The sequence below is a fragment of the Drosophila elegans genome, unplaced genomic scaffold, assembly GCF_018152505.1.
Source record: "Drosophila elegans isolate 14027-0461.03 unplaced genomic scaffold, ASM1815250v1 contig_183, whole genome shotgun sequence".
Taxonomy (NCBI): Eukaryota; Metazoa; Arthropoda; class Insecta; order Diptera; family Drosophilidae; genus Drosophila; species Drosophila elegans.
In genome coordinates, this window is record NW_024545550.1 from 11,646,187 (window position 1) to 11,660,475 (window position 14,289).

The 14,289-nt window shown below is 42.3% G+C and overlaps 3 protein-coding genes across 3 annotated transcripts; 2 read left to right on the plus strand and 1 right to left on the minus strand.

Moving 5' to 3' along the window:
• The first annotated feature begins 119 nt into the window (after nt 1-119).
• On the plus strand, nt 120-1,304 carry LOC108144676 (antigen 5 like allergen Cul n 1-like). Its single transcript, XM_017269736.2, has 4 exons — nt 120-740; nt 798-902; nt 976-1,135; nt 1,190-1,304. Exons 1-4 carry the CDS (start codon nt 196-198, stop codon nt 1,193-1,195), a joined length of 816 nt encoding a protein of 271 aa, XP_017125225.1. The 5' UTR covers nt 120-195; the 3' UTR covers nt 1,196-1,304.
• Nucleotides 1,302-3,806, plus strand: LOC108144155. Its single transcript, XM_041707376.1, has 7 exons — nt 1,302-1,857; nt 1,915-2,019; nt 2,288-2,447; nt 2,618-3,216; nt 3,273-3,377; nt 3,433-3,592; nt 3,648-3,806. The coding sequence occupies exons 1-7, from the start codon at nt 1,319-1,321 to the stop codon at nt 3,669-3,671; spliced, it is 1,692 nt and encodes a 563-aa protein (XP_041563310.1). The 5' UTR covers nt 1,302-1,318; the 3' UTR covers nt 3,672-3,806.
• On the minus strand, nt 3,683-13,863 carry LOC108144675 (1-phosphatidylinositol 3-phosphate 5-kinase). The gene is made up of 7 exons (XM_017269734.2): nt 13,673-13,863; nt 9,408-9,429; nt 8,667-9,086; nt 7,596-7,705; nt 6,367-6,994; nt 5,135-5,454; nt 3,683-5,073 (listed from the first exon to the last, which is right to left on the minus strand). The coding sequence occupies exons 3-7, from the start codon at nt 8,953-8,955 to the stop codon at nt 4,981-4,983; spliced, it is 1,440 nt and encodes a 479-aa protein (XP_017125223.1). The 5' UTR covers nt 8,956-9,086; nt 9,408-9,429; nt 13,673-13,863; the 3' UTR covers nt 3,683-4,980.
• Between the last annotated feature and the right edge of the window lie 426 nt (nt 13,864-14,289).

Genomic DNA, 14,289 nt, shown 5'->3' on the forward strand with positions numbered 1-14,289 from the left:
AAAACAAAATTTTATTTGAATCCTTGTGGTTGTTGTGTTTAAAAAAAAAAATATAATGCATAGTCCAAATAGGATCAACCTGGCGTTTCTCTTTTTGATTGATTTTTGATTAAAAATAAATAATCATTCATTTCAAAACCTGATTTTTGCTACACGTCTAACCCAAACCCAACACTGTTCTAATTGGTAGTAACAATGACTTTGACCTTGGTGTTACCAGTGGTGTTACTACTACCATTGATTTTCGGCTATAACTACTGCAACAACGACACCCATATATGCGACCTGTCCAAAACGAAGCACTTCATGTGCCTACTAGAGACGGATCTTCCTCCATACGGCAAGAACACCACGTTCCACGCCCTGGTTCCGGACACCAAAAAGCTGCAGGTGAATGCACTGGGCATCCTGAACACCTTCCGGAACTTGTTCGCCAGCGGGCAACTCATCACGAATCGCAACAAGACATTTCCCACCGCCAGGCGGATGCGCAGGCTCATCTGGGACGCGGAGCTGGCCTACATGGCCCGCAGCCATGCCGCCACCGTGTCCTTGAAGCACTCCGAGTGCCGGTCCACCGTGCGATTTTCGCGGGTCGGTGAGTGCGTGGCCATGTTGCCACCTATCGACCGGAAGTTGGATGTGTTCGACATGATGACCGCCTTTTTCAATGAGATGTTCGACGAGTACAAGGAGGTTCAGGATCCGGAGACCCTCCTCCATGGCTACGATCCCGTCAAGTGAGCTAGAATCAATTCGTAAGCCGATCTTGAAATAATCCAGAGGTGATTCCACAGGGACTCTCCCGTGGGACACTTCACGATCATCATCAACGATCGGGTTTCCCGGGTGGGCTGTGGCATTGCCGTGGGCTCCAACTGCCATGCAATGAATAAAGTCGGGTGGGTTTGCTGATTTGCTGATTTGCTGATCTCTTGACTGCAACTGCTCACCTGAATCCTGCGTTCCTTGCAGCTTCTGTCACTTCCTGACCTGCCACTTCGACGGCACCAACGTGGATAATCAGTATGTCTACAGGGCTGGCAAGCCAGCAAGCTCCTGCGCTGACTGGAAGGTCACGTCCAGCTCTTGGTATGCCTTTCTGTGCTCAAACAACGGCGAAATATTTCCCTATGTAAGTGGATACCATCCTCTGAACAGCTTCAGCCCATCTGCTTTTTCTTTTCAGGAATAAAGTTCAACAATTCGCTCTTATCTATTTTGTATTTTTAAAGTTCACTTATTTTAACATCAGTTTAATCTAGTTATTCATAAAGTGACACTTCCACATCCAACACTTAATAAATTCCTAGTAAAGATGATCTGGAGTCTAGTGATACCAGTGATATTGCTGTTGCCACTGGCTTCCGGCTACAACTATTGCAACAACAAGACCCATAGATGCATCCTGCAGAACAGAGAGCACTTCATGTGCCGACTTGACAAGTTTCGTCCTCTTGATGAAACCACCAGGTTTCACGCCATCCTTCCGGACCTTCCGCACCTCCAAGATAAAGTACTGAGAATACTGAACCGGCTCCGGAACTCATTCGCAGGCGGGGAGCTAGTCACGTTCAACAAAAAGACGTTCGCGAAAGCCAAGCGGATGCGCAAAATGATCTGGGACAAGGAACTGGCCCATATGGCTCGCACCCATGCGTCCACCGTGTCATACCAGCACTCCGAGTGCCGGTCCACCCACCGATTCGCCCACGTGGGCGAGTGCCTGGCCATGATGACCGTAAGCCAGAAGCCCAAGATCAACGATATGTTCGAAAAGATGTTTCAAATGATGTTTGAAGAGTACTTGCAGGTCGAGGACCCGGATGGCCTGCTCAAAGGCTTTGACCCCCTCAGGTGAGCTGGCTAATGTTAAAGCTCCGAGCTTGAAGTAACCCCAGGATGATCCTGCAGGGACTACCAATGGGGTCATTTCACTACCATCATCAGCGATCGAGTCTCGCGCGTGGGATGTGGCCTAGCCGTGGGTTCCAACTGCCACAAAGGGTCAGTCTACAAGTGAGTTGGGTGTAGAGTGATTCGGTGATTCTATAGTTCGTATAACTTCGTATAATCAGTCACTACTCGTCGAAATGTTTTTACGTACGTCTCTAAGTAAGAATTATTCCAACAACAACCAAGGGTTAGACCGCTAGTGAGTTTGGTGTAGAGTGATTGGGTGATTCTATAGTTCGTATGATTTGAATCAATGTATATCTCTAGTATAAGCCTACTAACGTTTCATGATGATCTGGTAACTGATCCTTTAAGCCTACTTCTCCTTTAGCTTCTGCCACTTTCTGACCTGCCACTTCGACTTCAATAACTTGAATGGATCGTATATCTATAAGGCTGGAGAACCAGTCAGTGGCTGTGAAGACTGGAACACTACGGGCAGCAATAAGTATGCCAATCTGTGCAGAAACAAAGGCGGCATTTACGCCCCGGTTAGTATGATTTATTAGCCCTCCTTGACCCCATCTCCCTTACCTAAATACTTCACAGGATCAAGGCGACACTTGATACGGATTTTTACCTCTACATAGTGTACTATAAAATCATAACGATTGTAAACGTATCATAAGTGCACATGCTTTTAAGTCAGAACTGATCCAAATGTCTAGTTTTCCAGTCATATTACCTTTTTCATCCCACACATTTTAAATTCCAAGTAAAGATGATCTGGAGTGTGGTAGTACCAGCGTTAATGCTATTGCCACTGGCTTTTGGTTACAACTACTGCAACAACAAGACCCATACATGCCTCCTGGAGAACAAGGAGCACTTCATGTGCCAACTGGACAAGTTTCCCGTGTACGGCGAGCAGACCAAGTTTCACACCACCCTTCCGAACAATCGAAAATTCCAAAAGATAATATTAAACACCCTTAATAACTTCCGGAACTTGCTGGCAGGCGGGAATCTGAAGACGAGTGCCAATAAGTCGTTCCCGCAGGCCAAAAGGATGCGCAGGCTCATGTGGGACACGGAACTGGCCTACATGGCCCGCACCCATGCCGCCACGATGTCCTTCAAGCAGTCGGAGTGCCGGTCCACCCTGAGATTTCCCCACGTGGGCGAGTGCCTCGCAGTGGTGGCCCCGGAAGAGAAGCTCAATATCGAGGAGCTATGTGCGCGGGCGTTCAATGCAATGTTCGAGGAACACAGGAATGTCACTGATCCGGAGGCACTCCTCAAAGGCTTCGACTCCGTCAGGTAGGTGGTGGGTTTGATTTGTTCCATCGATGTCGTGCTGAGGTCAACTACCACAGGGACTACTACGTGGGTCACTTCACCACCATCATCAGCGATCGAGCCTCACGCGTGGGCTGTGGCATTGTCGTGGCTTCCAACTGCCCCCAGATGTCGTCCAGCAAGTGGGTAATGTTATAGTGTGGAGCTCAGATCCTTGATCCTCCGCTGTCCCTCCAGATTCTGCCACTTCCTGACCTGCCACTTCGACTTCAACAACGTGGAGGGCTCTTACGTCTACAAGGCTGGGGAACCGGGCTCCGCCTGCGACGACTGGAGCTCCTTTGCCAGCGATAGATATGCCTATCTGTGCAAGCACAATGGCTTCATTTATCCCCCAGTAAGCTAAATGTGAAACCCCGTTTACAACTTATCTTAACCCACTTATTCCGCAGGATCATGGCGATAACACAGATTGAAAGACCTTGTGTGAGGTGTTTAATAATATTCGTACATTTATATATTTTCGTATGCTCTTGCCTAGGGGTTTCGAAGCACAGGAGACCAACTTTGAATACCTTCCAGAGCCCAAAATACAATCCTTACACTTCCTACGATCCATTTCGAATTTATTTCTATGCTGATGCGAGATTTGGGCTCTCCTCTTACACTGCTATTGGGAAAATGTAATTGATTTACTCTTATTTTGTGGTTCGATTTCGCATTCTACAAGTAATTTTTCTAATTCCCTCTAACAGCTAACAGACTTAGTCGGTTTTTGCTTGCTCATCGTTCAATCGTTCGTTTCTTTGTGTTTCCCTGCTTAACTGACATTTTCAAAGATAGAATCAAGTGGATTTGTCGAGTGAAACCAGCTTCATCTTCGCAAATTATCTTTAGCATACACATAAAGCAACGATTCTAAATCAGGACCATATTAACCCTCAGACTAAGTTTTGCATATTCGTTTGTTCGAGTAAATAATTAAGGTTCGTATCGTCATTTCGATGAAGTTAACTTTCGCATTTGCAGAGTGCCTAGGCATTTTGTTTTCCGATTTGGGTCTAAAAACGGGCACAATAGTGCCGATTTGTTTATTCTATGCTTTTTTCTTCTGATGTGGATATAATTATCATTGACTAGCAGTGTCATCTATTTTCAAGTACTTTCGCCTAGAACTCGGCCAAAATGTTTTGAAAACGCTTTTGAGTTCTGTTCTGGAGAGTAGGGCACTGGAATGCCACTCATCTAGCTCCTGACCTCTTCTGTACACTTAGAAAAATACATATAAACATTGCGGGGGGGGACGAAGCAGCAAAGGGAAATACTTAAGAAGAAGTCGAAATGACAAGCACAAAAGGTTGGGATATATAAACCTCCAAAAATGCACGGCTAGAAAAAGAACACACTTCAAGGATATTTAGATGTTCGTTTGCAAGGTGGGTAGAATTACCTATCAATTAATTTTGTAACCTCATAATTCCCCTCCCGTTCTAATTGTCCATACCGATGCTCCTAAGTCCTACGGCTAACACCAAATATATATATATATATATATCCCCCACTTTTAAAGCCCTTAAAGCGGCTGGCCAATTGGCAATCCACAAATGTTCCACCCGATTTCCCTATAATAACGTATATCAGTGCAGCATTACCTTAAAATAATGTGCAAACATTCAGTGCTAATTGCGTGAAATGACGTCATTTCCCAACACGTACAATACGGATAAATAATTATAGTTGTTCAGCAAATCCTTGGGGGATGTGTCCATCGGAACGGATGGACCCCTACAATATGTTGCATCCCGAGCCGTGCATCACCTCGCTGATAAACATGGGCGTGCCAGCGCCCAGTCCGCCATCCGTCTTCTGATGCTCGTTCTGGAGGGGATTAGCAAGGGTTTTAAGTGGAGAATATAGCTTTCCCTCTAAGGAAACTCACATCATCGTAGTCGCAGTCGAAGTAGTGACTCTGACAGTCCATGCAGCGACAACTCTCCGACATTTTGCAGGTGATGCCCCACTGTTTGGCCAGGTCCTTGTAGATCTCCTTGCTCGTCTTGTTGCTCATCATCTCCGGCGTGAGCAGACTGGTGTGGCAATTGGGCGACTGACCCTGCTCCTGCTGCTGCTGCTGCTTCTGCTGCCTCCGACCACTGCGTCCGCTGCGAAATGCAGTCGATCCGGAGGCGGAGCCGGTGCAGCAAGCCTCCTGGCACAACTGCCCGTTGCCGAAACCATTTCCCGAACTCCCATTGCCACCTGTAAAAGGGGGGATTCAAATAGATTAAAGGAAACTATTAAGTATGAAAAATTAACGAGTATTAAATAAATACCACGATAGTATCAAATTAAAACTTATATGTTTTACATAAAAGGACTTAGACTTTAAATGAAAACCTATTGTGAATAAATACTTATACATAATACTGAATATTATTTTTAAGCCAAACTTGTTAAAAATAAAATTTTTTTTTGTGTAATTGAGAGTTACTTAGATATCAGAAACAGCTTAATTTAAATAACCATTTCACAAAACTCTTTTAGTTAAAACCAAAAATACAGGTACGCACGTATTTAATTCTATATTTTTTGGAAAATTGGGGTTGTACACTAGGGTGGTCCAAAAAACAAAAGGAACTATTTTGGTTTTTAAAAAGTCTATTCTCGAACCAAACAAATTTATAAAAATTACTCATTCGACACGTAGGCCATGTTGAATTTTGAGTAATAAAATCTCTCCTATTTCTAACATTGTCAACTTTTTGAGCTCACTTTAAAAGAAGTCGATGTATAGACAACCAACTCTACGCCACCTGGATGAAAATTAATTTTTGATTAAAAGCAACAGGGCGTATGAGTAATAAATTTAATAGTCAATCCGCAGACCCCAAAATACATTTTTTCAACAAATTTTCTTGTGACCATCGTTAAACTCTTTGAAAAGGAAATGCTACATTGTTAATTTTGCACTCATATATGAACAGTCTGAATTTAGTCTGAATAAAATAGGAAATCATTATTTCGACCTTAATATGAAATCATCATCGAAACCCACCTGATCAACCGAAGGTCAAGGACATATATTAATAATAATATATAATAAATCATATAATAAATAAAGATATGGCCACTGAGTTGTACACTTAAACATTAAATGGTTTAAAGCCTTACCTTCGCTGTAGTTGGCATAGCTGCTGCGATTCAGGAGAGGATCGTAGAAGTTGTGGCCACCTCCGGACGAGGCCGCCGCCTGGCTGCTGGTGCTGGCCGCATCCCCGTCGAAGGTTGTCACATGGCCGCCACCCTCGCCGCACGCCCGCTCCTCGCTGCACTGGGCACACTGGTCGTCCTGGCACTGGCCACCCTGCTCCTCGTCCTCCCCGGCCCCCGCATACCGCTCCTCCGGACGGCGGGACGGTGAGGCCGCCATCTCCGTCTCCAGCAGGAATTCGTTGATGCTCAGCTGCTCCTCGTCGTCGCTCCGCAGCTCCAGTTCGGTGACGCCCTCGAAGATCTGCTCCCCGTCGTTGTTGTTGATGCTCTGGTTGTTCTGGCTGCTCTGGTTGTTATGGTTACTCTGGTTGTGGTTGCTGTGGCTGGCGGAGCCGTTGTTGTTCAGGTTCTGTCTGCAGTCCGGGTCATTGCAGATGGCGCCGCCATTCCCGGCCAGCTGCTCCAAGGCGGCACTCAGCTGGACGGCACTGTGCCGCGAGCTGTTCGCCGAGCTGCGCCGGCTGTTCTGGTTGGGAGTGGCGCTGTCCAGGGACAACTGTCGCTGGTGCTGGGACAGCCGAGTGTTCTGGATGGGGAGATCACAAAAGCCAAAAGACCATGACATTAAAATATAACATTCTTCTCAGACGTGCTCGATTTTGTCTAAAGCCCTTCTGCCCAAATGGAGTGCCCTATTGGTCAAAAAGTACCCAAAGCCAACAGTTCTAATTGCATAACTTTTCTCTCCGAAATCCGATTTCGAAAAGGCATACCTCTATAGGTTTGTGGCTAAGGTTTCTAAGAATCTGTGTTTAAATTGTGGTTTTAAAATTAATGTCGTTTTTCTTGGCGATTTAACAAAATTGTAATTACTATGCGGAAAAGTGACCTATGTAAGTCCAGCACTTCCAACCATCACAAAACAAAAATAATAAAATTTAATACAAGAAAAAAAAAGTCTCAATGATTATTTATTTTAAGTTCACAAAAAAAAAAAAAGCAAAGTAAACAAAAAAGGATAAGACGATGGAGTGCAAAATTGTATCGCTTCTTGCTGAAGAGGAACTTATTATAATATATATCTGCTACAGCAGTTAAAAAAACATACATTTTTTCAGTCTTACTACCCCAAATTACTCCAATCCATAACGATTAAAGTTGCAACTGCAGCTGCTCCAGAAACTCACCTCTTCTAGCACATGCTCGTAGGAAGGCGGTGGGGTGGTGGGCACGGTGTCCGCATCCGGATCCGTCAATGACTCGTTGATGCACGGAGTTCGGCTCTGGTTAAGGTAGCCTGCAAGAATCGCCAGGTTTAGCAACAAAGGGTGCAACGAGTATCATAGATTTAATGTTTAGCTCTGACTTTATTTAGGAAATTTCAAAGAGGAGGTTAGTGCAATAGTGGATAAAGGATTCGTGCATGGAATAGAATTTATTGGAACAAATTAAGTATCTGTAACTACTTTGTTACCCAGTCATGTGAGTGCTCAGGCATGCAATTTGCTACACAGAAAAAAAACATGATACATAGGGCTGCCATAGAAATCTGTTATATTTTTATCTATGAATATACCTATTTTCGCTTATAGTCTTAGAGATTTATTTAAAAAAGGAATGCTTTTTAACTTGTTTTTGTATTTTATCCCCCAGAAAATTGTAGTTTGAATGTAGAATGTTGGTCACAGAGATGTTGTGATATATTTTTTTTATTTTAGATGCTTTACAATCATAAAATCAATTATAATTTATTGAAAATTAAAAATGGATTTTAAAACTACAAGTGATAAATTAACTCTGTTGTCCATAAACTTTTTAAAGATCCTGGAACATCCTTTTTTGAGAGGAGCTGTTGAAGCTCTTTTCTAAATATATATTTTTTTCAATACTTAGTCTTAAAATACAGTTAAAATATAACATAATAAGTGTACAAAGTATTAGATAATTAAATTAAATATTTTTCTTAGGAAACTTCTAACTGTAATAAAAACTCTTAAAAAAATGTATTAAATAAATCTATCAAAGTCCTCCAGAGTTCGAATTTTCTTCTACCAATTTTTTCTACTGCTTATATATTCATGTTCATTATTGTTTTTGTGACATTCCAATATTGCAGACCCATTTTTTTCTGTGTGTAGAATAGATTAAAATCTAAAAATATTCGGTAGGCCAATTCTGATATGTTCATGTACATGTTTTTATGGTGATATCCCCATACTTTTCTCTGTATATAGGAGATGCTACAGTGTCGTCCTTACCCAATCGCATGCTGTTGGTGGTGGGCGGCAGGAGCAACTTGCGCTCACTGCTCAGCTGGCCGAGACTGCTGGAGTCCGCCAGATCGAGGCTGGAGCTGCTGCTGGCCTCCACCGCCTCCTGGAGTGGCTGCGGATGTGGATGCTGGTGCGGATACGGATGTTGGCCCTGCTGCTGGTGCTGCTGCTGCTGGGAGCCAAGGAGCGCCTCGTTCACCTGCGGATCCGGGTCGTGCTCCTGCGAGGTGCTCCGCGAGCTGCCCATCCGGAACTTGAGCTTGAAGGGCGCCATGTGGGTCCAGCTACTCCTCCAACTCCGAAGCCAACGCCCACTCCTACTGCTCCTCCTTTGCAGCTGGCTTATGGTTACTTTTCTACAGCGATATCTTTTACACTCGAACCGACATTGGATGTGGCGGCAGACTTGACAACATCGAAAGTTACGGCAGAAGGTACAGAAATAACGAAAATAACAGAAGTAGAATAGTAGAGTGAGAGAAATAACGACAGGGTGGATAATAGAGGATAATAGCTTCACAATTTACTATGTCAGAAGAGGTGGTGACTTGATTACGAACAAAGAGTAATAAACACAGATATCCCATCAGATAAACTACACCGATTTTAATTGAATTTGATCAACGAATATTTTTGCTTTTTCAGCTCATCTCGCCTTTTGATTAGTGGCATGCAATGGTTTTGGGTTTAGCTTAATTATACTTTACGGCTTTCAACGCAAATTACCTGGTTGTCCGTAATCGACGACCTGTAATTAAATGACAAAGTTCGCAAATGAGTGACAAAATTGGAGGGAGGATTTTGTAGTTGAAAATTGTTAGAAAAGACAGTACTAAGTCGAGAATATAGATTATAGTTGTTAGTATATCAAAAATCACAATATATAAACTTCATATAAACTTCTTTTAGCCAAAAACTTATTTTTAATGAAAAGCTTCCTTTTCACCAAGTTAAATTAAGCTTAATAAATATTAAAAAAAACTTACAACATTTTTAAGGATCAACACGATTTATATAATAGAATAATAGATTTTAAATTAGATGTCATTTTAGGTATTTAATAAATTCTACAACTTTCTTTAGTTTAAGTTTAATAAATAATCTTTATGAACGGAACGAAGACTTTTTTGACTTGATAAAAATATTTTAAAAATGTATATTTGTCGAACACATTGTTTTTCATACATACTTAACAATAGTTTTGAAAATGTAAAAAAAAAAATATACCCATCTAATTTAAAAAAATTGTTTACATATATTAAATATGGCTACCCAATTTTCATTAGCATGTCTATTATTTTGACCGCATCTGTTTGCCCATAAAGATATGGCAATTGACCGCTTTTATGCCCGCACACCTGAGCTGTTTATAGTTTCAAGTTGTTGGATATTCGGGTAACCACCCACCGGCCACGCCTCTTTCCACCCCGCCCCTTTGTCATTACTATGCAGATTACGCAAAACCCACTTTTGCATGCCCAACCAAAATAACCGAGATGCACAAAGTCTGTGTGTTTGAGCGCAGGCAAACAATTATTATGCTTATTGCGCCGAGGAAGCTCATTATGTCTCAGATGGAAACGTCCTTGAAGAAGGCGCTCCATGTGGGTGCATCCGACCCAATTAAGTCTATTTGCATGCCGCCACCCACATCAACTTTTTGATCGATAACCCATCACCGAACAGGTTAAAGGTGGCTCTAGCTCCAGTTCCACGTTGCCCACATTATTTCAGCAAACATTCATCTTGGCATATTTGCCGACAATAAACTGCCAATTGGCGGTGTTGACTCACTCGGCTGGCAGATTCCCTCTGCTGGAACTGCTGATTGGATGCTCGCAAATCCCCATCTTGTGGACTCATCAGCCCGAAGGCCGAACAATTGCAAGGAATCCCCCCCAGACTCTGAGCCAAAAACCATCCACATACCAAGAATCTTGTGTGCGAATCATTCGAGCTTGGCAAATTATTTCACTTGTGGGTCGGGCGGAAAATTCTGGTGCAACGAAATTAAATAAATATTAAACACTAATTACTGTACTCCAAAGAATGTCCTAAATATAAGTTATAATTAATTTTGTCTGTAGTTTCCAAAAGGAATTAAAGGGGTTTCCATGAAAAATATATTTCTTAGACATACTTTAAAATTGGAGTAATTGTGTTAAATCAGGAATTTCAACTTTGACATTATAATGGTTCAATCCGGTAAACATTTTTTTATAATACGGTAAATTAGGAAACTCCACTTAAATAGGCTACATCATTAACAATGTTGTCAAGCATTCGTATTCTTAGCTATATACTTAGCTAAAGGATCTTTGTTTAGGACTTTAACTCAGGAGCACCCAATTATGATGAAAAAGTACAAATGGTTCGTGATTTTTTTTGGCTATATACCTGTGTAATTAAATTAAGTACCTAAAACAGGCAACTTGGAATACAAAGAAGTTAAAAAAATATCGGGTTTTCTTTTCAGATACGACAGATTAAGGATTTTTCATACGAAATATTTTTAAAATATTTTCAGGTTGGTTCGGTTTTTAAAATTTCTTTATTTAAGAATTAATTTGTTTCCGGTTAGATATAATAACAATTATAATAAACAAAATTTGTTTTCTCACGACTTTATGTTTGATTGAAATTCTTAAAAAAAATACATTTTATTTCTTATGGATAGTCGTGCGTTACAATATCATATAATAATACTGTAGTAGCTGGCAAGGGCGACCTTGGATGGGCGGTCATTTCAGCAACAGTTGGCTTTTGGGTGGGGATCAGGATGCCCCCCCTTCCCCCCCTCGGATGCAAATGGAAATGCATGCATTGCCGAGAAATGGACTATGAATTGTTGATGAGCCGCGGGATGTCAGCGGAGTGAGGGGCGCAGGAGTGCTTTAATATGGAAGCCAGCTTAATCTTTAATCGAAACTTTTGACTTTGAGCAATGGCAGAGCGCATTTGACATTCTCATTAATTTTACAGCGGACAGGACGGAACGGTCACATCCACATGGCAATCCTAGTTTTACGGCCCGGACAGTTGGTTACTTGGTCATGCCATCCTGCAGTAAATTGTTTTTCCCTGCTGCTGTCGTAAACAGTGACATTAAAAACTTGACTTGACTTGACTTGATTTGGCCGTGGGATTGAAGCTGAAGCGATGGCAGCCATACCTGGGCAATATTCGGCCAATGCCGTATATAAATAGTGGGTTGACCCAGTTGCCCTATTATTGTGGTGTTCTGCTGCCAGGAGCAGGACCAGTGTCCAGAGTCCAAGGCAGAGGTCCTGTCAAACGCAAAAGCGAACAAGTGCAGCCTGTTTGCACTGCAATTGACGCCAGCAAGGTCACACTTCTCATCCCGGGCTTAGTCCACCGCCCACCGCCCACTGCCCACCGCCCACCGCCCACCTCCATCCGGAGGATGTTTCTGTTACCGTTTCTCTTGCTCCTGCGACTTGGGATAATGGCAACGGTATTTAAATGTCCCTTTTCGCTCCCCCTCCGGCCAGCTCACCCTGATTAAAACGCTACCCACTTTGTGGTCATCAGCATAAAATATACACTGAGGGAAGTAAGTATGCCAGCTCAAGGAGTTTCTAAGCTATGCGGGTGCTTCAACAAAAATTTAAATCTTTTGTTTCAGCTTACCATAGTTTAAGAAATTTTGTATTTCTTAAAGAATCTTAAAACGCATATATCAAGTTATAAATTATAATTTTTCCTCAAAATTAACTCCTTTTTATATATGGTACATCTTCTTTTTAGAGACCATATTTATAAGGACACCCATAGAAATGTAGATGTAGATGTCATTTAGCCATATATAAACTTATTATTTATCCTCAAATTATTTAAATTAACTCCTTTTTTACATATATTTAAAAGTAGCTTCTAATTATAAGGACACCCATAGAAATGTAGATGTCATTAAGCCCATAAATAAACTTATTATCTATTTTTCTCCTACAATCTTAAACAATGTTATAAAATAAACTTCAATGTACTCCTTTTTTATATGTATTTAAAACTAATTTGCTTTGAAGGCAATACTTATAAGGACAGCCAAATCTTAATTTTATAATGGCTGAGACGCGTTTTCCTCGAAGTAAAAAAATCTGGAAAGTGCCCTTTAAGATTCAGAAAGTATGGAATTTCTTAGACGAATATTAAAATATATTTTGTCAACACAAATGCAGATTTTAATTTTAAAAACCTAAACTTAGAAACTTGATTCGAGGATTTCGAGGACATGTTTCTCGCTCTGCAGCTTTGTCGAATTGGTGGTCATAAAATCAGTCGGAAAGTGAGTTCTTTGCCATTATCGAGAAGCGTTTGCCACCGCGCGCGAAATGAATATTTTAGCTGCGTTTTTTACGCTCAAGTGGTCGGCGAAGTGCTTTGTGAATTATATTTGTTTTTTTTTTTTTGGGGGGCACTGGCACCAGAAATTCGAACGTGAAGCGGGTGCGGCACAATTACACAAATTGGATATTAATTGGCTGCTCCTGCCGACACTCGAAGCGCAATTAGTGGACATCGAAGGGCACCCACCAGGTAAACAATGGAGTCCAAAGATGAGGTGAATTGACAACAAGGGCTTGTGTTGTTATGCTCGTTTCTCGGTGTCCTTCCGCCCAGGATATCAATATCGAGCTGGTGGCAGCGCAGCGATGACGATGATGGAATGCCTTTGGTGGGGGACATGGCATCATCATCGCCATAAGGACACTGATATTGCAGGCGTCGCAGGATAATGCGTCTGTCGCTGGAAAACTGATACCTAATTGAGCAAACAGCTTGGGGCCACCATTCGGTTTGGGTGGGTCAGTCTGCTTCTTTTTACCACCCCCCTTCCCACCTTTATTCGCATTTTCCTTTGTGTCCCACTGGCCGTAACGAAAAATAAAAAAAATCGAAAACACAGGCGCAATACAAAGACTTTGGCAGCCTTGAAGCGCCGAAAAGCGAGCCAGGGATTTGGGTCTCACCTGCGGCGGGTTTTTACAGCCGGATCGGATTTAGATTAGGTCTCGAAGTCGCCTGGTTTCGCCCGATTTTGGAGTATCTCAGTTGGCAATCACTTTGCCACATTGCGTTTTGGAATTCGGTTTTTTTTTTTAGCACTCACAATGATCCACTGGGCCTTCTGTTTGCCACAGACTGCGAATGGCTGGCCGAAGGACCAAGCTTTTATTGTCCTGCGCTGGCGATAGGAGCTTTTTTTTTGGGTGGAGGGGGGGTTGACTATCACGCAGCTTGCGAAAGTCCTGCGCCTGCGCTTTTGCCCTTCCGGCATTTGGTTCCCATTGTTTTGCTTCGCACGGACCATCCTCGCAGCCTCTGCTTTGTCTCCACATTCGCGTGAAAGCCCACGGATAACATTCCTCTTCCTGTCTCTCTCTATTCTCTCCTTTGGAACGCCTACGCTGAAGACCAGTTTACAGTTTCAAAATATTACATATGGAATCCTAAAAATAATCTGGTTTTAGGTGGCGCCATCTGCTGAAAATGTACAATAATGCTCATAACTTCTAATTAGAAAATGTTTGTTTGAGATAGATAGCCTTAAAATGGCCGCACTTTGAAATAAACTATTTAGAATTTA

Excerpts from the sequence above, each read along its gene's own strand:
- LOC108144676 (XM_017269736.2), top strand. The coding sequence starts at position 196 with ATGACTTTGACCTTGGTGTTACCAGTGGTGTTACTACTACCATTGATT. Across the intron at positions 741-797 it reads CATGGCTACGATCCCGTCAA|GGACTCTCCCGTGGGACACT; the intron begins GTGAGCTAGAAT and ends GTGATTCCACAG. Across the intron at positions 903-975 it reads CATGCAATGAATAAAGTCGG|CTTCTGTCACTTCCTGACCT; the intron begins GTGGGTTTGCTG and ends CGTTCCTTGCAG.
- LOC108144155 (XM_041707376.1), top strand. The coding sequence starts at position 1,319 with ATGATCTGGAGTCTAGTGATACCAGTGATATTGCTGTTGCCACTGGCT. Across the intron at positions 1,858-1,914 it reads AAAGGCTTTGACCCCCTCAG|GGACTACCAATGGGGTCATT; the intron begins GTGAGCTGGCTA and ends ATGATCCTGCAG. Across the intron at positions 3,217-3,272 it reads AAAGGCTTCGACTCCGTCAG|GGACTACTACGTGGGTCACT; the intron begins GTAGGTGGTGGG and ends CAACTACCACAG.
- LOC108144675 (XM_017269734.2), bottom strand. The coding sequence starts at position 8,955 with ATGGCGCCCTTCAAGCTCAAGTTCCGGATGGGCAGCTCGCGGAGCACC. Across the intron at positions 6,995-7,595 it reads ACGAGCATGTGCTAGAAGAG|AACACTCGGCTGTCCCAGCA; the intron begins GTGAGTTTCTGG and ends CTCCCCATCCAG. Across the intron at positions 5,455-6,366 it reads CTATGCCAACTACAGCGAAG|GTGGCAATGGGAGTTCGGGA; the intron begins GTAAGGCTTTAA and ends CCCCTTTTACAG.